At 36.3% G+C, this 25,546-nt stretch overlaps 1 protein-coding gene across 6 annotated transcripts in view; it reads right to left on the bottom strand.

Moving 5' to 3' along the window:
• LIN54 (lin-54 DREAM MuvB core complex component) overlaps positions 1-25,546 on the bottom strand; it is an 87,437-nt gene continuing 61,891 nt past the window's right edge. For 4 of the 6 annotated variants that reach the window (XM_058547389.1, XM_058547392.1, XM_058547390.1 and 1 more), the window contains 9 exons: positions 18,782-18,998; positions 13,770-13,843; positions 13,174-13,371; positions 11,443-11,534; positions 10,575-10,646; positions 9,360-9,462; positions 9,073-9,210; positions 5,107-5,309; positions 2-2,395 (listed from right to left, as the gene is read on the bottom strand). In XM_058547389.1, the coding sequence (XP_058403372.1) occupies positions 2,194-2,395; positions 5,107-5,309; positions 9,073-9,210; positions 9,360-9,462; positions 10,575-10,646; positions 11,443-11,534; positions 13,174-13,371; positions 13,770-13,843; positions 18,782-18,998 (1,299 nt within the window). In that variant the 3' untranslated portion in view covers positions 2-2,193. Of the gene's footprint in view, positions 2,396-5,106; positions 5,310-9,072; positions 9,211-9,359; positions 9,463-10,574; positions 10,647-11,442; positions 11,535-13,173; positions 13,372-13,769; positions 13,844-18,781; positions 18,999-25,546 lie in introns of all 6 variants that reach the window. The other 2 variants (XM_058547393.1, XM_058547394.1) reach the window with 1 other exon arrangement.

The raw sequence follows: 25,546 nt of genomic DNA on the forward strand, positions 1-25,546 counted from the left end.
ATGTCAAATTTACTTAAAATCAAATATTTTAAAAGGTTTCTTCCATGTTAAATGGTTAAAAGTGGTGTTATTAAAGAAAAAAATGCAAAACCTTTTTTTTTTACAGAATAGTATAAATGTTTATTTTCTGTATGATTTACTTTGCTGTCCTGTTTTTACAATATAGAAAAGTGTATTCTTTGAATAGCTCTAGTAAATATAAATTTAATCTTTCTACTTTGGGATGTAAATAGAGCTAAAAAATTATATACCCAACCCTCCCCAAATAGTCTTTTAAAATTGTTGAATTAATGTGGATATTAATCTTGTTCAGCAATTTGATGCAAATGCCTAAATACAAAAAGTTGTTTAGTAAGTACTACACAGGAAGGAAAAAGCTTAATACTTTAGATAGCTTCTTGAAAATCAGAAAAACTAGTAGCATTTGATTGCACCTTCAAATTTTTACAAGCAAAACGTTCTCAAGCAATGCCATCATACATAATCTACAATTGTGATCCAAATTTCACAAACATTTTCTGCACACTGTATATAAATACACATCACAAAGGTGCAATTAGAATTAAACACAGAATATTTACAAAATGAACAAAGTTTAGATTTAGACCAAAAAGGTACTGTAATCTTTTGAAAAATAACGTGATTAGATATTATTTTATCCTCTTACACTAATTTACATTTATACAAATTTTAATTAAACATACTAGATTGAGGTGCTAAGAATGTTTGCACTATCTACATTTAAAGTTACTGCACTATAATTTTATAAATCCAAATTTCAAAAGATACTCTAATGAATAACGGAATCTTTTGGATTACTTAATTTCTATTGCCTATATCTTACGTGTTCATATGAACATATATACACACTTAATACATACAACTATAGATTCCTCGGAGGAAATGTAATAATCATATACTAATAATTACTGAGGATTAAGATACCTAACAAAATGCCTCAATTCCAACATGGTTTTTTCTTGTCATAAAATCCAGAGTCCTATTATAACAAGGCTCTTAAATTCATAAAGCTTTGAATTTTGAATTACTGAAAGTGATTTAGGTCATTTTAGTAATTATATTCAGCTTACCAAATCACTGGCTAAAAATAATGCCATATTAAGCTTCCCTTATAAACAGAAATCCCACTACAATTTTGAAAGCTTTGTTAGGAGGCCCATTTCAGTAAATCGAGTAAAAGTCATATATTGGTTTGAAACCTTTTAGTTCAAAAGTGTATAAAGAGAACTGTTTGTAAGATGAAAAACCCTTCCCTAAATTCATCTCTTAGAGCTTCAATATTCTTTATTCTCTATCCAAGCCAAATTTTACACCTGATAATTATGTAAGGTTCTATATTATCGCTACATAATAATAATATGTTTACTTCTATTCATATGCACCTTTCATTTTAATAGTACCCAGTAATCACTTTGAAAATTTATTATCATTTCAAATACATACCACCTCCTTGAAAGAAAATGGAAACATCCCAGGGCATTTCTTAGTCACTCATTATGGAAATACATTGCCCATCCTTTGAGAATTATTTACTGTCCTGTAACACTTTATATGTTTTTTTAAAAAACAACGTTTTTATTTTAAAAGTGTGCCTACGGATTACTTCCCCTTCTGACATTCCCAAAGTGACAATAGGATATTATACCAGAATCTTCCCTAGAAAGTTGACTTCTCTTAAGAAGACAGTACTTTTCTAAACAACATGTCATTTGAATATGTTTCATAAGAATTTGTTTATGTAGACATTCTATCTGCTTATATTCTAGGTCTAACACCAAAGAATGACTGGGTAATACCAATGCTTCTTTGGCTTTTTCTACTGGAACAAAGTCATACAACGCCATACATTATAAATTATAGTAATTTATAAATGTTCTTTGTCAATAGAATCAGAAGGATAGAACATCTAATTGTTAAGAAACCCAAGCAAATTAAAAACATATATAATACAATAAAGAAAAATTCAATTTAGAAGGGGCATAAGCAGATTTAACTAAGATTTAAAATGTACTAACTTCCTCATTTAAAATTTCTTTTTTTTTCAATATAATCTCAGGTCTCACAGGACTGAATTAACAATACAATAATTGTTAAACTATCTTCCAGAAAATAAAGTGTCCCTGCACCTTCAATCTTCTGTACAGTTCCATTTATCAGTCTTTTGTGCAGGAGTTAGCAATTCATGGCACAAGGGTCACTTTTTGCTTTTCCTGCAGAGTTGATGACGCTCATCAAACATCGTCCGAATTCCTCAAGTATCATCCGTTCAGCCGCTGCCTTTGATTTCCCCTTCTTGTCTGCCTGCTCTGCCTGGGCAAGAAGGCAATTACACGTGGCTTCTGCTACTTCCTTAGTTACAAATGTAAATGGCAATCTGAAAGGATTTTTGAAAGAGAGAGAGATGATGATGGTGTTGAATGACAACAAAAGTGAGCGACATTTTTTCATCTGGAAATCTCTGCTGACATTTTCATGATTCACCAGCACACTGAGCATCACAATTTGTGCAGTGAGCACAAGCAATCCTAAAGAGCTTTAAAAAGTTAGACCTGTTTTATTATTGAGCATATTTTTAAAATATTGTCCAGAAAACATAACATTTTAAATAAAATATATGTCTTATTACCTAGACAAGGTTATCTGGTTAACTAGAAGATGTAATTCTACATACTGACTGAGTATTTCTATAACAAAAGTCCTCCCAATTCATGAAGGTATGCTCCATGAGTGCAGTCTTTGCTTCATTTATACTGCTATTTCTTTACTGCCTAGAACAGTGCTGGACACATAAGACACTCGATGAATATTTGCTGAATGAATGAATGAAAGAATATTGAGAATTGAGAGCACTGTCTCCTGGACAACACTGAAAATAAAGCACTTTCCCATAGTCCCACATATTGTTTGTAAAAAACAAAAAAGCACCCCAAAATTTTGTATTCCATTGCAACAAACAAAACAAAACAATGGGGAAACCCAACACTGTTGTTTACATGGAGTTTTGTTCATTCATTCATAAAGACCTTAAGAATTGAGTATTAAATTAGAGCACTCCATCCTGAGGCTTGCTATTGTAGCCAAGTTAAATCTTAAAGTTGTCAAGAGACAAAATCAGGCAACCTAATCTAACCACTAACTCAACAACCTGTTACTAAGCAGTCACTGACAGAAGGAAACTGCAAGATAAAATACATGAAGTCTGCAATTAAAGCCCACTATGACAAGAGAGGGTAATTGATTTAGGTTGCTATACAGTTGTATAAAAATCTTTCAAATAAACAAAAGCACTTTAAAAAATCAGGGCCGGCCCCGTGGCTTAGCGGTTAAGTGCGCGTGCTCCGCTGCTGGCTGCCCGGGTTCGGATCCCAGGCACACACCGACGCACCACTTCTCCGGCCATGCTGAGGCCACGTCCCACATACAGCAACTAGAAGGATGTGCAACTATGACATACCACTATCTACTGGGGTTTTGGGGGAAAAATAAATAAATAAATAAAATTATAAAATAAATAATTAAAAAATCATATTATAATTACAATAATGTTAATATTACAGTAATATTGTATAATTAGTGATACTGTATTTGGAAGCTATAGAAAAGTAAAGGGAAAAAATTCAAATTTTTGCCACTCAAAGACAAAAGCTTATTAACATGCTAGTATAACTTTTTTAATAGTTTTTTTACATAGTTTTGATTATAGTGTATAATTTTCTGTTCTTTTATACTTCATAACATCATGAACATTTTCCCAAGTTGAAATATTAATTGTAAATATTCTACTGTATCTTTAATCTCCACAGGGAGAGTAGATTTAATCATCTAAAGGATTATTGAAAGCAGATGACCAAAAAGGATCCCTTGTTATAACGCTCATGAAGGTGTCTGCCCATTTCCACTTTATTCAGTCAAGAACCATTTACTCATTATATTCCAGTTATAAGAGTTCTTTAGAACTAATAAGTGAAATTTTTGTACAAAAGCATTTTTATAAGCACTGGATCTTATTTCAAACTTAGGCATTTTAAATAATATGCCATTTGCAAGGCTCATTCCATTTAATAATTCCTCAAATTAACCTCTAACGTCTAATACAAATCCAAGTCAGGAAGCTATGCTGCATTGGGCCCTGCCAAATGCTGGGGGAGAGATGCTTCACTCCTCACGGCCTCCTGGTAAGTAAGGTGATTTGAAGAATAAGAAAACCAAGGCTCAGAGATGAAGAGCTTGTCAAATTCACAAACTACTGCAGAGCACAGACAGTATTTTTTGTGTGTGTGTGAGGAAGATCAGCCCTGAGCTAACATCCATGCTAATCCTCCTCTTTTTGCTGAGGAAGACCGGCTCTGAGCTAACATCTATTGCCAATCCTCCTCCTTTTTTTCCCCAAAGCCCCAGTAGATAGTTGCATGTCACAGCTGCACATCCCTCCAGCTGCTGCATGTGGGACGCGGCCTCACCATGGCCAGAGAAGGGATGCGTCGGTGCACACCCGGGATCTGAACCCGAGCCGCCGGTAGTGGAGCATGTGCACCCAACCGCTAAGCCATGGGGCCGGCCCGAGCACAGACAGTATTTAAACTCAGGTCGGCCTCACTTGAAAGCCCCAACTTTCCCACTCCAGAGCTCAGCAGCCTAGTGTAATGAGAAGCTACACTAACACAGTGTGTGACAGGTGCTCCAATAGGATGGCAAAGTGTTCAAGGGCACGGAAAAGGCAAGAGAAGGTAAGAATGTGCAAAAATATGAATAATGACACTACCAGTAAGAGGTAGAAAAAATTTGGTTTTTTTCTTAGGAGTTTGTCAAATTACATAATTACCTCATTTTAGCAGGGAGAAATCCAATTAAATTAAGCACAGTGAACTAAAGCATTACGTGCAATTTAGAACTGTACAACAGATCTGACAGCGGTTTTTCTGTTACCTTTAAAATCCTTTACAAGTAACTAAAGATAGAAAGAAAATGCAAAAGTCAGGTTTGCAACAACCAAAAGTATGAACTCAATTTTGCCCAAAACAAGAAACTTTAAAAAAAATGTACATTCATGTCATACTATAAACAGAGATTAAAATATTGACTTACTTTCCTCCTCCGCTATTCAAAGCTGGTGTTGGCCTGGTAAGCAAGTCCGAAATTTGAGAGGATAACTTAGTCTTCGCTGCTGTCTGTTGCTGTACCCTTACTTCGGCTGCATCTGCCAAGTGCATCAATGTCTTTCTTTCTGGGCTTTCTTCAAAATTCTTACAGCCAATACATTTGCATATCGAGGAACACATTATTTTTGCCTAAAAGATTTACAAAAGAAAAGCTTCCAAATCAAAACCAAAAAACATTACTGTAAGTAGACTCCATGATCAAATTAACATAATAGAATTAACTAGTCAACTGACATAAGATAAAATGGAAACATATGCCAACAAACACTAAATGGGCTAACTACACACGTGAATAGGTCAGGTAGTCTTAAGTCTAAGAGGGGTTCTGCAATGTTTGTGTTTGAGCCCTTGTGTCAATTTTTCCCCCACTACAGATTCTCCTCCTGATATGAATACCATGTTTTTTTTATAAAGAATATGAATGATACATTACAATAGTAAAAAAATAAGGGTCATCCAGAATCCAACCACCTCAACCAAATCACCATTAACATATTGGTGACCTCCCGCTTACACAAACACACACACATTAAAGGGGTTTCACAGATGCTATTTTTATTATGAATACCTCCCTTCCTGAATCCCCTCTCCAGATTCCCCAAACCCTTCGACAGTCTATATTAAACCAGTGTCTCCTTTCATGTCAAAATATGTAAAATATATGTATGTTTATGAAAAACATAGACCTTATATACATACACATATATTAACTCACAAATACAGAAGTCTTTCCTTGTTTGTTTTACAAAATCATATACCCACTTTCTCCATCTTCCTTTTCTTGCACGATGCCTCATGGAATCTCTCCCTCCAAGTCATCTGGCATAGGCTGAATTCATTCTATTTAATGGCTGGGTATTAATCCTTGTTATTTGGGCATTCACTCCCCTACTGATGGGCATTTAGTTTGTTTCCAGTTCTTGAGTACCACAAACAACACACAAACAGATTTTTGTATATATTATGCTTTTATTTCTATGAGCTAGATTTCTAGAATTGGGCTCAATGGCCAAAGGGTACGTGCATTTTAATTTTAATAGATGTGGCCAGATTGTTTTTTCAAAAGGCTGTAACACGTCACATCTCATCAGCAACATATAAAGGAAGCCTTTCCCACATTCCCCCCAATGATGTTTATTATAGCTCATTCAATATTTACCAATCTGATTGGGGGAAAGAGAGAAAGTGAGATCTCACTGTTCTTTAATTTACATTTCCCAGACTCCTAATAAGTCTGAGTATCTTTTCTTGGCTGCATTTTCTTTAGTGAACCCATGTCAATTTAAATAAACAAACCCACCGTCCTTTCTCTCTACAGCACCTAACGAGATAAACGGGTCATATTATGAACACATTTACCCAGCTCCTTTCTTACAAGACACGAATAAATTCCATTTACCAAGGGAAAAAAATGGATATACGTTTTGCATTAATTGGGTTACTATGAGCCAGTCTGGGAATCTAACTAAAGCAACACTTAGGGCCAGCCCCGTGGCTTAGCGGTTGAGTGCGCGCGCTCCGCTGCTGGCGGCCCGGGTTCGGATCCCAGGCGCACACCAACACACCGCTTCTCCGGCCATGCTGAGGCCGTGTCCCATATACAGCAACTAGAAGGATGTGCAGCTATGACATACAACTATCTACTGGGGCTTTGGGGAAAAAAAATAAATAAATAAAAATTAAAAAAAAAAAAAAAAAGAAACTGCCAAACTGTTTAAAAAAAAAAAAAAAAGCAACACAATAATTATTTAATGATGCAGAGATAAAATCCCTGACCTCAAGGGAGAAAAAGACATACCAATAATGGTAATTTGGATTGAGTTTTAAGAACCATAAGAAAGGTATAATAATATCTAACTAATAATGTCTAACTCAGGAGGGACAAATGACAAGGCATCCATTTAGCTTTGCTAAGTCAACTTCCCCTGTGGCCAAAAAAAAAAGAGAAGAAAAAAAGGTCACAAAAAAAAGGCACAACCATTTAAATAACATGAACAGTCACTCATCCAATCAACAACCCTGAAAGACATGTGAAAGCACAGGAATGTGTTATCCAGGTGCAGACAGACCAAAAAAAGCCAATCCAATTCAATGCACCAAGAATTCAAAGCAAACTCAGACACCACCACAGCTAATTCATGGTGAGCCAAATGGCCACTGCTAGTCATAGTTTAGTGTATTCCAAGTTTTTCCATTTCTTGGTCTTTTAGAATGAGAAATTAGTTATTAGACATTGTGTATGTCCTGAATGTCAAGGATTTTATTATAATACATAGGGCAGCATTCTCTCTTCTAACATATTTCAACCAGTCCACTGCCTTTTCTACTTCTATTAATTCACAGATTTGTTAACCAGTTCAATTAAATTCTAAGTTCATGTATGTTTGAATTTCATATGCCTAGCATGTATTAACTGTTCAATGCCATATGCATGAAAGGGTTTCTTTGCTCTTCTGACCCAACTTTACATCAATTTCCACTTTCTCTTTTTTGTGGACTTGGTTTTATAGCTTACATTTTTACATATTCATGACAATTTTTATATGATAGGCTTTATGAACAGAAGTCACCTATTTCATCAAGTCTTCAAACAAGAGTGCAACTTTTCCAACACTGGATGAAAAACTGACTTGTTGAACTCTGAGACACTATTTAAGAGACTTTCAAAAATACTCTTGATTATATGCAATTTTCACTCAATATTGACTTTAGGAATAACAAGATGTTACTTTACTTCTTGAGAGGTGTATTTGACCTCTGAAATATGTAAATGAAGAATTCATTACACAGAGAATACACAAAGCCTTTACCATGACATATTTGTATGGAGGGGTCACTAAACTGCAGGCACATGCTCCTGGAGCAGAGCAAACCTGCCCAGGGAGAGTGTAGTCCTCGGTGGTATTACTTTACCAAGTGCAAGGCTAGGCCTTCTGCCAAAACTAAAAATAAGGTCTCCCTCTGATTATGAAATTTGAAAGAATGAAACATAACAGATGAGAAGAGCCAACTGTAGGAATGACTCAACCCAAAAGATTGTAAAGAGTTTCAGGCGCACAGAGAAATCAATTACAATAATCTAGAGTTAATCTCAGGCAGGACTAGATTGTTATATTTAAGGTTTGAAAGTAAAAATAATAAACTATATAGTACTTGGTCTGAAGCAAGAAGGGAAGATTTACATGGCATCTGTCAAAGCAGAGCTTCAACTACATTCTCCAGAAAGCATGCCTGATCCATAAATAAAAACACCATCAAGTCGGATGGTGAAATGGTAAAAACGGATGCAACCACCTCACAATGACCAATAACCTCATCCAGCAATATTCTATATTCCTTCTTTCCTATTTTTATGCTCACAAAGCAAACTTCTTAACACAATTTAGTTTCCCACAGAGCAGTGTTCTTCAACAGGGCACTATTGGCATTTTCAGCAAGATAAATCTTTACTTTCAGGATGGCACCCTGGAATGGAGGCTATTTTGTATCCATACGTATATTTCCAAAAAGCTCGTGGGGGAGAGAGTGGGTAGGGCTGCCCCTCAGTTGAGAATCACAGCTGTAGAGTTTCTAATCCACTTTGATGTTATTACTTTTATTGAAAAATCAATAAACTGGTACTCTGATTTGCACAGTTCCAGGTATAATGACCAAGAAGTTATGAACTGGTAATCAGCTAATGAGACCCCAAGCTGTCATGACAAAACCAAGGTACTGTTCCTCTGAAGCCCTGCTTGGGATTCCCAAGTGAGGGCCCTTGGGCCAACTGTGCGTATTTTTAAACTCCAATAGCAAAGTAATTCCCCAATTCTCAGGTAAATTTTTATAGTATGCCCTTTCTAAAGTTATTTTCAAAAGATGATTACATTATTTTCCCCAGCCAGCATCTCACCTCATAGCATTCACAATAGTTTTTAAGACATCCTGATCGTTTGCAATTACATCCTTTGCTGTGACGTCGATCTGATTCTCCCTCCTTTCCTTTCCCTATTTTAGGCTTAAAAGCTTCTGGATTTCTGTCGAGGCATGCCTATCAAAACAGATCAAATATCAGCTGGAATTAAATCACAGGAGATTAAACACTGCAAAGGGAATTAATTTTCTTTGTAAACAACTGACATCCAAAAAACAGGTGAAGTTGGAAATTTCTGTCAGCTAAATGAAATAAAAAATAATCACCTTTATTGCTTTTTGCCTTTCATTTTCATGTTCCAAATTATTGTAACAATTAGTACAATTGCAGTTGTTGCAAAATTCACCATTTGCAAAGCAATCACAATATCTGGAATATAAAAACCAGTGTAAGTCATATAAAAAGGTCATTGTTAAACAAAATTAGAATTTATCTGGTTTAATAGCATTATATATGCAGTAAAGCATTTTAGAGATGTACTCAGAGCCACCTAGTTATAGAGATAACCATATATATTGACTGTCAACCACTTACAGCTCAAAATTTTATTTTTTTATTTTTTATTTTTTTGTGAGGAAGATCAGCCCTGAGCTAACATCCATGCCAATCCTCCTCTTTTTGCTGAGGAAGACCGGCTCTGAGCTAACATCTATTGCCAATTCTCCTCCTTTTTTTCCCCAAAGCCCCAGTAGATAGTTGTATGTCATAGTTGCACATCCTTCTAGTTGCTGTATGTGGGACGCGGCCTCAGCATTGCAGGACAAGCGGTGCGTCGGTGCCCGCCTGGGATCCGAACCCAGGTCGCCAGTAGCGGAGCACGCACACTTAACTGCTAAGCCATGGAGCCGGCCCCCACAGCTCAAAATTAAAGTCACCAGCTCCTAGAATTCTGGTTTAGAAACTTAGTTCCAGTAGTAACAACTGTCAACACAAGAGCTATGTGATTTTATGTGCCCCCAAAGCAAGTTTTCTCAAAATTATGAGAAAGGAAAAACATGGGCCATATTCTATAGTGAAACCTGCTCACGTGAACTACTGTCATGCTTCTTTGGATTCTAAACCCCATAAGACCAATGCTTTTCATTTAACTGTTTCATGTCAAATCTCTTAGTTTGGTATTAATAGGCAAATTAATCATCCAACAATTTTTAAAACTACTCAGAGTATCACTTCATTTAGGAGACAAAATATAAAGGTCATAAATAAGATCAAATTTATTATTTTTCAGGACAGAGACTGTGTCTGTCTCATGCTGCTGTGTCCCTAACTCCAGCTCCTCAGGTATGGTAAAGACTCAAAAATTATTTCTTTTTGAATGAAAGAGTATTTTTTACATTGTCATATGTACTTGAACATTCACTTACATATTTAAATTACTTAGACTTATGAAATTGGTCTGTTAAGAATTTTTAGTTAACTCCATTTATTTTTAAAGCACTTTCAGTTATACCAAATGAGAAAACAATAGCAAAAAGACTTACAATTTCAAGCACAGTGATTTTGTACAATTACAGGGCTTTCTGGGCCGACTGGCAGACTCGGATGGGATTATGCTATACAGACACAAAAAAAAGACATACATTTTAATCAATTAAAGGTAACTATTTAAAATTAGAAAAGTCTCCAATCTGTAAATTCCTCCTAAAATAAAGCTTTAACAAATGTATCCATCTCTAATAAAAGTTTGCTATGTTGTTCCATTTACATTAAGTTCTAAAGAAAGCCATAATGTGAAAAGAGACATAGAGAGCCAAGAAATGGATTCAAGAAAAAAAAAAGAAGTTATCAACAGCTTCTAAATAACAATCCACAGAAAATACTCTTCCTCCTGAAAGAACTAGAGGTGAAATCTCCTCAAAACTTTTAGGATTCAATTATAAAAGGTAGTGAGAAACAAGGGTGTGTGGGGTGGGAATTTGGGAGGGGGAGGGGTAGACTGGTTCCATGTAATTAACTAAACACTGCTTCTAAACCAATACTGCAAGGGCAGCAGTTAACAGATTAAAAAACAGACAAATAAAAAAAGCAAGGACCTAACATAATAATTTAAAAACTAGTTAATATCATTTTAAAAATACAATTAGGATGAGACAGAGAAGAGACAGAGAGTGAGAATAATAAAACTCATGTGGCAGAATTGGTTAATCCAAGTAAAAGATACTTGGGTGTTTCTCTGACTATTCCTGTAACTTTTCTGTTTAAAGTATTTCAAAATAAAAAGTACCGCAGAGGCATGCTCACGTGGCTTTGAGGGAAAAAAATCAAATAAATGTATTTTGAAATATACATGTTTGATACTGCATTTAACCTGATCCAACAACCTAACTTACATATTTTCAAAATACTCACCCATTGAATGGAAGCCTTGCCTGGGTCTGGATACCAGGTGTTCCGGTAAAGTTAGAGTTGCTTGCTATAGACACATATGAAGACTGCTGTAGCTACATGTAAAAAAAAGGTAATTTTAGACTATATTTAGAAAAACAGACAATACTCTCATATATAATGCTCAGTAAGAAGCACAAATTCATCTACGAAAATAGTGAAAATAGACTGGAGAATTTCAGGGCTGGCCCCTTGGCCAAGTGGTTCAAATTCCTCGCACTCCAGCTTGGTGGCCCAGGTTCGCAGGTTCAGATCCCGGGTGCGGACCTACTCCATTCATCAGCCATACTGTGGAGGCATCCCACATACAAAATAGAGGAAGACTGGCACAGATGTTAGCTCAGGGCTGATCTTCCTCAAGCAAAAAAAAGAGGAAAACTGGCAACTGATGTTAGCTCTGGGTAATTCCTCCTCACCAAAAAAAAAAAAAAATACAAAGAATAGAGAATTTCATACAAACACACGACCCCAAAGAGTTCTTCTAAAGACCCAAACTAATAGTAGAGGTGAAAACAATGTGAACATTTTAAAGTCTACATAGTACATATATAAAAATTTTTTTCATAGAGGAGTAAGTATATCAGTATTAGGAAATTCTAGATGAATGCCCTGAAAGGTACTGTAATAACCTGTACTGGCTAGAAAAATGCAACGTGGCTACTTGTAAATAAAATAGGCACTATATTGATCATTCATCACAAATTATACAGAGAATGACAAGTTACATGCACAATAATTAAGTTTCTATTTTACACTGATTTCTAAACATAAGAGATGCTAATGATAAAAATACCTAAACATTAATTTTTAAATCAGTAGCCATATAACGTACTCCAAAGTACATTTCATTAAAGTACACAGATAACTTTCTGTTTCTCTCTCTTATAATCTGAGTACAGTCATGCATCCTTTAATGACAGCGACACGTTCTGAGAAATGTGTCATTAAGTGATTTTGTCATTATGCAAACATCATGGAGTGTACTCCCACAAACCTAGATGGTAGAGCCTATTACACACCTAGGCCATATGGTACTAATCTTATGGGACCACCATCATGTATGTGGTCTGTTATTGACTAAATGTTGTTATGCGGCGCATGACTGTAGATCAATTCAACAGCTTAGAACATGGTGCTAAATTCCTTGACTCTTATATGAAAAAGAAAACTTCTATCTGCTTTCTAGAAGGAGTGCTCCTAACCCAAGCCAGCCAACTGGATAACACATGGCTTTGATTCTAAAGATGACCAGATGAGAGTGTCTAGACAGATCATTAAAGACAACATCATCTAGAAATGCATCCTGCTGTGTATTTTCCAAGAAAAAATCAGTGGCATCATATTCATACGTGAGGAAGAGCTTTATTAATAGTCACAGTCCTTTCTAAATTCATCTGGACTCTGCTGACTTTAACTTCAACTTATTTTCTCTTATATTGACAAGATCTTGCCTCTCATCAAACTGCTCTTAGCTCCAAATTGTCTGATCTGTACATTCGACTTGTGCTGTATATTTCTAAATGCTAAAGGTAGGTAAAAATAAATTCAGAAGTTTTTGTTAACATTTCAAGATTTTGGGAAGAGCCATTTTAATACTCAGTTAGATGTTTCTGAGTAGTTTCAGGATGTGATAGCACTAGACATCTTAGACCCAATTTTCCTTTTTGAAATGCAATGACAATTTTTTCCTCCTACCTGAGTAACGTACTGAGCTGGAAGCACTGCGTAACCCACATTCCCTGTTCCCGGAGCTGGTGCCAGCACGGTGCCTGGCGGCAGGTTCGTGAGGTTTGGCTGGATCTGTGGTAGTGGTGTGGCCGGCATGATGAGCCGCTGCTGTGGCTGGCTGGTAGTAACTATTTGTGAAGTTGGATTGATCGGTTTTGGAACAACCTAAAAAGAAAAGAAGTATATCAATGATTACAAAAGTAAATTTACAGCTTCTCAATTCAGTATAAATCTCTTGTACTTAAATCTTTTTTTTTTTGGTGACGAAGATTAGCCCTGAGCTAACATCCATTGCCAATCCTCTTCTTTTTTGCTGAGGAAGAGTGGCCCTGGGCTAATATCCATGCCCATCTTCCTCTACTTTATATGGGATGCCGCCACAGCATGGCTTGACAAGTGGTGCATCAGTGCGCGCCTGGGACCCGAACCTGCGAACCCCCGGGCCGCCGCAGTGGAGCATGCACGCTTAAGTGCTTGCGCCACTGGGCAGGCCCCTTAACTTTCAATTTTAAAAGTAAATTCTGTTTGGGAGAGACTAAGAAAAGAAGTCACATGATACTTACTTGTTTGACAGCCTGCGCTGAGACAAGGGGAACTGACATCCGCACTGGAGTGGTATTAACCACCACTGGTTTTGCTTTTTTAAAAAGAGGAGAGAAAAGGACAATTTATTTACAGAAAATAGTATTTAAAACATTTAAGATACCTAGTTCTCTCAAGATAGCCTCATGAAAGAGCTTAAAGAATTCCATTTGTTTCCTATTTGGAGCGATCTTTAATCTGGATAGTTACCTTTTAAAATTCCTTAACCCATCTACCAGGAAAATGAAAAATTAATTTAAAAACTGCCCTTCGGAAGCTTGAGTAACGATGCTGTTCCACACTATTTCTAATTGCTGTGTCTGTATTCAAACCAGAGAAAATATCATTCTTGTATAATTCATTATTCAGAGTACCTACTATAAGGCAGCGTAGCATGAAGGTGGAGAACACAGGCTGGCTCTTAAACCATAAGACCCTGGGGGTGGAGAGCCCAATTCCGCTCCTTTCTAACTACTTCAACTCTCTTTGCCTGTATCCTCATCTGCAATATGGGGATAGTATCTCCCTTATTGGGTATGAGGATTAAATATATTAATTCATGAATATTTATTAGAACAGTGCCCAAGAAATAGTAAGTGCTTGATAAATGTTAGTTGCCTTTATTGTTATGAGTGTTGTTACTATTACAACCCTTATTACTATATACTAAATGGCATTGTGGACCATGTTCCAGGGAAACTAAAGTACAAGACACATGCTCAAAGAGATTATTTTCAAGTATAGCAGATTAGACAAGTACACAAATAACATAAATACTGTTAAACAAGAGAAAGTGCTATAGGAGTCCAAAGGAGACAGAACACACAACTGATTGGCAAAGGATGGGAATACAGAAAGAATGCACGGAGGACACAGTGTCTGAGACGGGTCCTGATCAATGGACAGGCTGCAGAGAGGGCACACAGACTGGAGGAGGACATTCCATGCAGAGCAAGAAGCATGAGAGGTGGAGGCTTGATGCTAGGAAGCAGCAAAGCATTTCACAAAAGCCGGTGAACAGACCAGTTTGGCTGGAAGCCAATGTTAAAGTAGGCAAGGAAAGGCAAAAAGGCAGATTGTGGCCTTTTTTTTTTTTTTTTTCTGAGGATGATTCGCCCTGAGTTAACATCAATGCCAATATTTCTCTATTTTGTTTGTGGGTTGCTGCCACAGCACGGCCACTGATGAGTGGTGTAGGTCCATGCCCGGGAACCGAACCCAGGCCACGGAAATTGAGCGTGCCAAACTTAACTACTAGGCCACAGGGCCAGCCCCAGATTGTGGCCATTTTGTTGAAGTCCTTGAATGTTAGGATAGAAATCTGTATTTTTAATCTATACTTTTAATTCAGCAGCCAATGAGACATTTCTGAAGTACAAAAATATTATTGGAATAGCACAAAAAGAAATTGTATTTAGCAGCAGTGTGTAAAACAGAATGGATTGCAAGAAATAAGGAAAAGTTAGAACAGTGTAAAAAATGAGGGTCTAATCTGGGGTGACAGCATAGGGAATGGAAAGGAGAGAGCAATTGAGAGGCATGGTAGAGGTGAAAAGAACATGAACTATCAACCAGCTGAATAGCAGGAATTGTAGGTATAAAGGAAGCAAAAGTAAGTCATCATGAAGCTTTCAAGTGACCAGGAAAATGACAACTATTAGAACTAAAAATTCAAGGACGAGCTGATTTGAAGGGAAGATGAAACCTGACATGCAGAAATGCTATGATGAAATTCAGGAGCGAGGCTGACATTACACTGACATATTTGGACCAAAAACAATTTTTAATACTGCCTACTACCATTTCCAGTCTAAAAAAGGATTTAAGAAGACTGAAAGGACATCCCTTCAGGTTTCATTTACGCAAAAAGCCTAGAGTCTGGTATGAAAGAGACAAGTGAGAAAATGGGATCTAAACTGCTCTGAACAATAAAAGGAAAAGAATAGAAAGGCTGTTAATATTAACAGATTTTTTATTTTTGGTGGGGATGAGAGGGCTGATGGCTGAAGAGAAAAAGTTGAGAGTCGTGAAAGAACACGAGAGAAAGAACTCTGATCTCAAAGGGAGCAGACCCCTGTAGCAGGTGACAAACTAGGGAGGCGGTGGCGGGGAAGGTGGGAGACCTCCAGGCAGTGTATGATTAGTGGTGATGACTGCATCTCTCTGAATATACTAAAAACCACTAAATGTATGTTTAAAAGGGTAACTTTTATGGTAGATATGAATTATATCTCAATAAAGTTACTATACAAAAAGAGCATGACCATGAATTATAGGAAGTGACATCTGATACCCAGTTTGAAACTGTTATCCTTTCTGATTCTCCTCAGTTATTTTAGCTCTAGTAGAGTTATAATAACTACTGTAGACTGGTCTCAGGAACACCAAAGGAATTAAAAGGAGTTAAAAGCCTGAATTCATGCTTGGGACATAGAAGAGTGGACTCCCTACACCACTTGCTCCTTGGACAGACGCTGGTCATCATTCCATGAGCACATAGAGCGGAGATCTGAAGCGAGGGCGACAACCAGAGGAATGTAAGAACTTCCTGGTCTGTGAAATAACGGGGAAGGAGCATGTGGCTTGCCCTCAGTCACATCAAATGGGAGACTTGGATGATTCTTATTTGGATAATAAAGAAAAAGTAAGTGTCCTCATGTGTGTAACACACACAAACACAGATAGAAAACTTGGGAACTCTAGGTTTACATTAGTTTGGCATCTCCATGCTGGGTTTTAACGAAAACCCGAGGAATGAAGAAAATATAAAATGAAGTGGTCAGAAAACAGAACACTAGGGGGTCATATTGATGTTATATAACTAAATCAACAGTCTGTATTTCTCCTCCTCCTCAACTTTGCAGCATGGTCTCACATTAATACTACTGCAGTTTTCATTGAAGCTGGCATAATCTTTTATTTTTTAGTCTTTAACAGGAATTCTGAACAGTCCTTTTAGAACAGCCTTCTTCCAAACTTCAGAAACCATACCTGCAAGTGTTTGATACTTTTTAATTTCTTAAACTGATTTCCTCCCTCACCAAGATGGCAGGAGATTATATTCTAAAGAGGTTAACCAAGCACTCTTCTGCGTCTTTCTACTGTGCTGCCTGCCACCCAGCCAGCAATTAACATGGTGGAGCCTTTGAACACTGGTTTTTGTATGGCTTTGGCGGGAAAATGTACAAGATGAGCCCAATTCCCTCTGGCATAAATAAATCCCTCAAAGGAAATTAAGCCCTTAGAAAGACACATTAATACATTTGATGAACTAGAGCAATTATTTAGTGTATCTCTAAACAAAAATTATAAATTTAACTTGTTATTCCTGTGAAATAATATATATTATATATACCCAGATCTATTGTGGGATAGGAGAGAAAGACAAAAAGAGAAAAATATGAGTAGATATAAGGGAAATCACATGTGTGGTATGCGGATGTGAGTGGGTGGGAAGAAAGAGGTACACACAGAGAGAGAAGTGAAGGAGCTAGAGGGACAGAGGGCAGAACAGAGAGGGAAAGTTGAGAGTGGACAGCAAAAAAGGAAGACACAGGGAAGCAGATGGGGGGCTGAGGGATTTCCAAGAGGCCACTAGAGAGTAGAGAGAGGCAGAAAGACAGACATCAAGTTGGAAAACAAGGCAGCAGTACATACACTAGAATTATGAAATGTCCAACCCTCTTCTCCACTTTTCCTGGATCTTCCACTCCTTTTCCTACTTATACCAAAGACTTATCCTTGATAATGAGTAAATTAGTGTTAACATTACACTGGAAATGGATATTCAGGATATTGTATACATACAAACACACACATAAAATATAACCAACTTTATCTAATGACTGCTTTAGATTATTATATCTAAGTAAATTGGACTTGTAGCACTTCTCCTAGTACCCTAAGAATCAAGAATATAAATCTTGACTCTCTTAGTCAGCAATATGCAAGTTTCATTTTTCTTCCCATTAAGAACAGTATAATAAGAGATTTTCTTCCAAAATCAGTTTAAAGAGGGACTAGAAGACACAATTACTTGTTATGTCTAATTTTAATAGAATACACACTAAATACTGTTTCCCTCATGCATCCTCCATTTCCTCCCATCAATAATTTAAAAAATAAGTAGGTTTTTTCTTTCACAGTTTTCCCTTGGTGAACTAGCTATCAGCAATAGAGAGCTCCAACCCCCTGATCCCTTAATAAAAACAAAAGCATCAACAAGCGGTCTTTACTTCTTCTATATACATCCAGTGAACAATAAATCACTCACTTGCCATCAACTGCTTTTTGATATGGATGGAATATGCAGCAGTCTTCCAAGGAAAAAAATCAGGCCCTAAACTATAAACTGTCCTGATCCTTTCGTATCACTCAATTTCTCAACAAGTATATAAATATGGAGAAGGTTATGCGTGTGAGTCTGTGTCTGTGTATCAGGTGGTGGGAACGTTAAACACAGACAACGGAGGGACCACACACAGGAACACCTCTAGGAGAAGTACAACTGAGCAAAATGACAGAACATTTTAATTGCTTTTTATTAGCAATTACAGATTCAAAATAAGTAAAGGATGAAAGTGATATAAAGATCTTACTTATGATTTATACCTTGCCCCCTGGTCATTTCCACTGACCCAAACCCTATCAAGAGGCTTCACAGTTAAGAAAATAAGATAATTTAGTTCCATCTAAATCTATCCCACTGGCATAAATAGTAAGTTTTTAAACCAGCAATAAAATGGCTACTCACAAACTGATGAATAATTAGGATTATGTGGTATTATAGTATCACCTGTGTACCAAGTTCCAGCAGAATGAAATACTATAGTTTATACAACTATAATTCTATTTCACTGCCTTCTGCAACAGCTGCTGATTCAAACTCTCAGCTGAAATGCCATACTTAATCAGGATTTCAGCAAGAAAAGGACCAATGTTCTTTAATAATGTTCAAAGCATTGATTACTGTTTTTAAAAAATGGTTACTAACCTTGCTGAAGAGGCTGAGTGTTTGTACTGGGATTCTGACTAACGGGCTGGGTTGAGCTACTGGCTGTTGTGGCAGTAACAAGTCGGACATAATGAAACTTGCTTCCAGGCACTTGAATCTGCTGGACATTGGGAGCAGTTGCCAGAGGAATAATTGTCTTAAATTGTGATGTGCTCACGCCTCCAACAGTGATAGTCTGCACAGCCGATTTCACTGCCTATTAAACAATACAACACGGCTATCATTAATCTGGGATTTAACTTTCCTACTCCTTTTAACGTATGACAATTGCTCAAGTAAAAAAGCATGTTCCTGTATTTCATCAAAAACTGTTGAAAGGAACAACCTGTTCAAAGAAAAATGAAAAGAACAGTAATGAATACAGGAGTAAAACCAAAATTAATGAGTTCTACCTTCCATCTCTAGCAGTTAACTTCCTTGATAGTCCAGGTCAGATGACTTGCTATGAAGAAATTATTACTTAAATCAAAGAACTTACACAGTTTTGGTAATATCAGGTAAAATTTATACGAAAAAGAATACTTTAAACTCCCAGAATTAAGCCTCACATTCAACATAGAGAAAAGAATATGCAGATATTTGGTTTTCTTGCTATCCACCAAATTAACTATGATAAATTTCATTTTCACATGTTCTAAAGAAGAAAGAAACCCAAAAGAAAAGCCCATCTTTAAAAAGAAAAGAAAAGCTCATCCTATACCCTCAGTAAGTCTAGTCAATTCTGAAAGGCGTATATACTCCACAGATACAAACGTACCCACTAACATTTGGGTAGGAGGCCAAATTCATTCCAAATTACCCCAATTTTGGTTGTCTAGAGAAACTAGTTTGGGGTAATTCAGATCTGAGTCAATATAATCATTTTAATCGTTTTTAATCCTTTCCTTCAGTCCTACAAAAAGCAATGTGACTTCTCAAAAAGCTAAATAAAACATCAGAGGTAGAATGGAACAAAAGTCTTTTAAGGTGCCTGCAATTCATGTTTAATCAATGTACAACAGACTATCATTCAAAGCAAAGATTCTCTAACTAGTTCTATGGTATTATTTTATAAAGAATTACATCCCCACCTATTCATTCAGAAGCCCTCATGCTAAAAGACAACTGACATGATGGAAGAAATCTATATTCATTATGTGGATAGTAATTTATGAAAGAATAATTCTAAAGAATTTGAACATTTTCATAAAAGCTCAGAAAAAAAAAGAAAAATGTCATTTTGTTTGGAAACTCTACAAGAAAGAGTCAAAGGAGATCGCCTGGTGCAAGAGACACAGTCCTTGCTAGAGCAGCTCAAGATGGAAAAAAAAAAACTATCTTAAGAAACAAAGTGCCCCAAACATAATAGTTAAGTTTATTGGTACTTAATACGCATGGAGGACAATGCTTTTAAAAATGGTAAGATGATGTGATCTAAATCTAGCAGCCACATTATGAGCTAGCTAAAGCATGGACCAAGCACAGGGGCTGCTTTAGTTAAATTTGCACAGTGTATCTTTTTCCAACTCATTACTTTCAACCTTTCTGTATCCTAAACTTCAAACTACAACTCTTACAAGCTGTATACAATTGGGTCTTTTAAAAAAAATCAGATCTGACTGTATATATTTTTTTAATTTTATTTATTTATTTATTTTTCCCCCAAAGCCCCAGTAGATAGTTGTATGTCATAGTCGCACATTCTTCTAGTTGCTGTATGTGGGACACGGCCTCGGCATGGCTGGAGAAGCAGTGCGTCCGTGCGCGCCCAGGATCCGAACCCGGGCCACCAGCATCGGAGCGCACACACTTAACCGCTAAGCCACGGGGCCGACCCTGATCTGACTGCATTTTTTATCGCTATTGTCTGTTTACATCTAACATAGTTAACTAAATATTCAGATTTAAACCTACCATTGTACTATTTCCTATATGAAACACTCATTCTCTTCTGCTCCTTTTTCTCTCCTCTTTTTTCTTCTTTCGGGTTAAATATTTTATTATTTCATTTCTCCCCTGTATTAGCTTGTTCTTTATACATTAAATTACTATTCTTTTAGTGGTTACCTTAGAGATTACAATTACAATGTAGGATTTAAATTCGTACTTTCACATCACTCAGACAATGAGAGAACCATAGAACACTAATACCATCTACTCTTGCCCCATCTTTGTGCTATTGTTAAGTATTTTAATTCTACGTATAATTTAAACTCCATAAGACATTCATTTAGATATACTAACAAATTTACCCTTTCTGAATGTCCTACATCTCTGTGCTTCCAGTTGGGATCATTTTCCTTTTGCCTAAAAAAACTCACTTTAGGATTTTCTTAAGTGTGGGTCTGCTGATGAGAAAGTCTCTCCATCCTGTTTCCCAAAAAATGTCCAATCTTTTCTTTATCTGTATCTAATTTGCTGATAAACTCATCTACTGAATTCTTAATCTCAGTTTTAAGTTTTTAGTTTGAAAATATTCATTTGATTCCTTTTTATAGTTTCCTGTTCTCTGGTGAAATTCTTCATTTTCTTAAATAAATATCCTAAATATTTTAATCTCAGTTATTTTAAAAATCTGAGTCTGATAACTCCACTACCTGTTACATCTCTTGGTTTTGAATAATTTGGTCTGGTTGCCTGGTATACCTGATGATTTCTGACTAAATGCCAGACACTGTTTATGAAAAATTAAGGAGATCATTTGAGGCTCTGACTGATGCTATATTCCTCCAGAGAGAATTCACTTTGGCTTCCAGCAGGCAGTCAAGAGGAGCAGCAGACTATCCTAAATCAACTGTGAACTGAGCTTATTTGAAGCACAGCTTCAACCTTTGGGAGGCCTTGTCCACCTCTGGTTCACTCTTCCCCCATCTAGTATGTTAGTGGCCCCAACCAGGACTTGGGTGTTTACCAGAGCTCCTCCTCCTCCTTGCTAGGGCCTGAACCCAAATTTTTGCCCATGAGACCTATAAGAGTGACAGATCTGCTCAGCACCTCAATCTTTCTGTGGCCATTCTCTTCTCATCTTCTCAGTCACAACTCACAAATCAGCAAATGCCCTAAGGGGAAGTGTCACAGTGACGACCAGGCTGACTTCTCCAGGCTTCCCTTTACTTCAGGATGGTGGCCTCTGAAGTCCTGGCTCCCTTGGTAGGTCTCCAATGCCTTTGAACAGATTTTTAAAATATTTTTTATTCTTCTTTTTAGCTGTTCTTGGTGGAATGGTTGTTCTGCAACAAGCTAGTTCTATATAGCCGAAAACAGAAAATATAGACTGCCTAGGTTTTAATCTAGGCTCCAACATTTCCTCGTTGTGCAAGTAACTAAACTTCTCTGTGCCTAAGTTTCTCCATCTAAAAATATGAAAATGGTACCTTTCACATAGGATTGTTGTGAGGATTAAATGAGTTAAATTATATAAAGTGAAAATAATAACTCATCACATATTACAGTGCTCAATAAATGTAAGCTGCCATTTGTAGCATCATCATTATGCCCATTATAGAGAGATACTGAGAGAAACTGAAGCTCAGAAAGATTAAGTAACTTCCCAAAGGTCACACAGAAAAAGTAGCAAAGCCAGGATTTGAACCAGATCAAACTTCAAAGCCCATCCTCTTAACCCAGCCATTATAATGCCTCCTACCATAGATGCTTAATGAACAGTTACTAATTAATTGAATGAAAGTAAGTAGCATCCAGTTGTCGAGAACTCTGTTAAGAACTAACGTTGCACATCTGCCTCTAAGAAACATGAAAGTATTTTTTAATCAGTTTGTATACCGAATAGAAGTAAAAGCAGTGTTTTTAAAAAAATTTTTAAAGATATTTTATTCAGATTTCACCAGTTTCTGTAAACACTTTTTATTGATGTATACTAAAGACCACAGATTCATGGAATCAACATCACCATCAAGATGCAAAATTGTTTCATCACCACAAAGAAACTCTCTTGTACTATCCTTCATATTCACACTCTCCGCCAACCCCAACTCTTGGTAACCACTGATTAAACTGCATTGTTTTAACACCTAAAATTAAGTAACATATAAAAGTTACCACTTTTGCAAAAGACAAAAACATTTAAATATACTTAATTGCTTTGGTCCCTTTCCTGAAGTACAGTGGCGTGAGAAACTCCATTTGAATGTCTCTCTGAACTTACCACATTGCCAGAAAAACAGTTCATGTGCATTCAACAAAAATCTTCAGTTATCGCTATTTCCTGATTAACATCCTTGACAACTTGGGTTAAAAAGCAAAAATCTTAATTTAAATTCAAAATAGCTACATTTAACATGTATTAGCGGCTGCCCTAAAAAACATGGACTTGAAAGATTTTTATTTGTACTATTTCCTAAGCCCTTTCTATTTACAGGTTAATATAATTTCTTTGATTGTTATTCTCCAATTAGCAAATGCCAAAAGTCCTTGCTTAATTGAAGATTTACCTAAAAGAAAAGGAAGAATAAAGCACTCTTCTTGTACTGCAAATGAGGATTCTTATTTTACTTGGTGAAGTTGGAGACAGACAGATGGATAGATGGCTCAACCAATATTCAAAGACACTGAGTTTGCAGGGTTCCATATTAATGTGCTTTTTTTTTTTTTTCTCTTTACAATTAGCAATTTGGTTCTCTTTGTAAACAGGGCTTAGAAATCATTGTTTGGACACATGGGCTTTGGTTCTAGTTTGTCTCGGTTTTGTGTGTATTCCGACAAGCAACCTAATGTTTCTTTATACCTTTGTTTCTCTATTTGCACAGGCAACAACATTACCACTAAATGAAATCTGTATAGCACTTTGGGACACCTGTACAAATAGCGCTGTTTCAAACAGATATTAAGATAGTATTTGTTTAATCTACTGCAAAATCAGAGTAATACTTTCCTTAATGCTGATTGGGTAGTGTTTACCAAAATGCGTTTGTTTCATTAAACATTAGCTCTTCAGGATTAGATGTTACATGAAATGGCCTACTTTTGTCAAATTAATTTATGAAATCCTGAGATAAAGTTAAAGGCCTTTGCAATGGGACTTCTCAGAGCCTTTAATATGCTAATGTGTATTATGAATCTCCTAGACGGGTATGATATATAGTCATGCGCCACATAACAACGTTTTAGTCAGTGACAGACTGTGTATAAGATGGTGATCCCATAAGATTAGTACCATATGGCCTACAAGTGCAGTAGGCTAGACCATCTAGGTTTGTGTAAGTACACTCTATGATGTTTGCACAATGACAAAATCACCTAATGATACATTTCTCAGAACGTCCTCCTGTTGTTAAGTGATGTATGACTGTATGGTGTTTCCCAAACTCACTTAGAATAGCATTTTGGGGGAGAAACTTTTCCTCTTTTTTTAATTTATATATAATATACTGGTGCCAAGAGAAAGACAGACAGTCTCATATCAAGACACCCTACAACAAATAGGTTTCCACAGAAGCTGTAATAAAGAATAGTGATGGTATATGGTACAACAGATAATGAATCCTAAGCAACCTGCACCATAAAGTCCTATTTGTGAAATCTCTTACAATAGCAATTCATAGGCATTTCTACATAGAAAATGATTTAAGACACAGTTTTGAATTTAGGTAACTGGCAGCTAATTTTGGTATAATTTTCTAAGAGGAAAGAGCTTATGTTTTTTTCTTGAAATATAATTGGCATATAACATTGTATTAGTTTTAGGTGTACAACATAATGATTTATGTATATATTGTGAAATGAGCAACACAATAAGTTTAGTTACATTCATCACCACACACAGTTACAAATTATTTTCATCTTGTGGTGAGAACTTTTAAGATTTACCCTGAGCAACTTTCAATATACAATACAGTGTTATTAACCATAGTTGCCATTCTGTACATTATATCCCCAGGACTTATTTATCTTATAACTGCAAGTTTGTACCTTTTGACTCCCTTCACTCATTTCACCCACACTCCCTGGTCTCTGGTAATCACCAATCTTTTCTCTGTATCTCTAAGTTTTTTATTTTTTTTTAGATTCCACATGTAAGTGAGATCACATGGTTATCTGTCTTGCTCTGTGTGACTTATTTCACTTAGCATTATGCCCTCAAGGTCCATCCATGTTGTTACAAATGGTAAGATTTCCTTTTTTGTGGCTGAATAAATACTTTGTTGTATATATATGCATATGTGTGTGTGTATATATATATATATTTTTTTTTTCTTTATCCATTCACCTGTCCATGGACACTTAGGTTGTTTCCATGTCTTGGCTATTGTAAATAATGCTACAATGAAAATGGGAGTGCAGATATCTTTTCAAGATGGTGATTTCATTTCCTTTGGATAAATAGCCAGAAATGGAATTGCTGGATTATATGGTAGTTCTACTTGTTTTTTGGAGAACCATCACACTGTTTTCCATAGTGGCTGCCATCAATTTACATTCCCACCAACAGTGAGCGTACAAGGATTCTCTCTTCTGCACATCCTTGCCAACACTTGTAATTTCTTATCTTTTTGATAAGAGCTATTCTGACAGGTGTGAGGTGGTATCTTATTGTGGTTTCCGTTTGCATTTCCACAATTAGTGATGCTGAGCTCCTTTTCATGTGCCTGTTGACCATCTGTGTGTCTTGTTTGGAAAAATGTCTATTCAGAGTCTCTGCCAATTTTTTAATCAGATTGTTTGACTTTTCTCAATTGAGTTGCATGAGTTCTTCATATACTTTGGGTATTAACTCCTTATCAGATACATGATCGGCAAATATTTTCT

Source organism: Diceros bicornis, chromosome 8 (genome assembly GCF_020826845.1).
Source record: "Diceros bicornis minor isolate mBicDic1 chromosome 8, mDicBic1.mat.cur, whole genome shotgun sequence".
Lineage (NCBI taxonomy): Eukaryota > Metazoa > Chordata > Mammalia > Perissodactyla > Rhinocerotidae > Diceros > Diceros bicornis.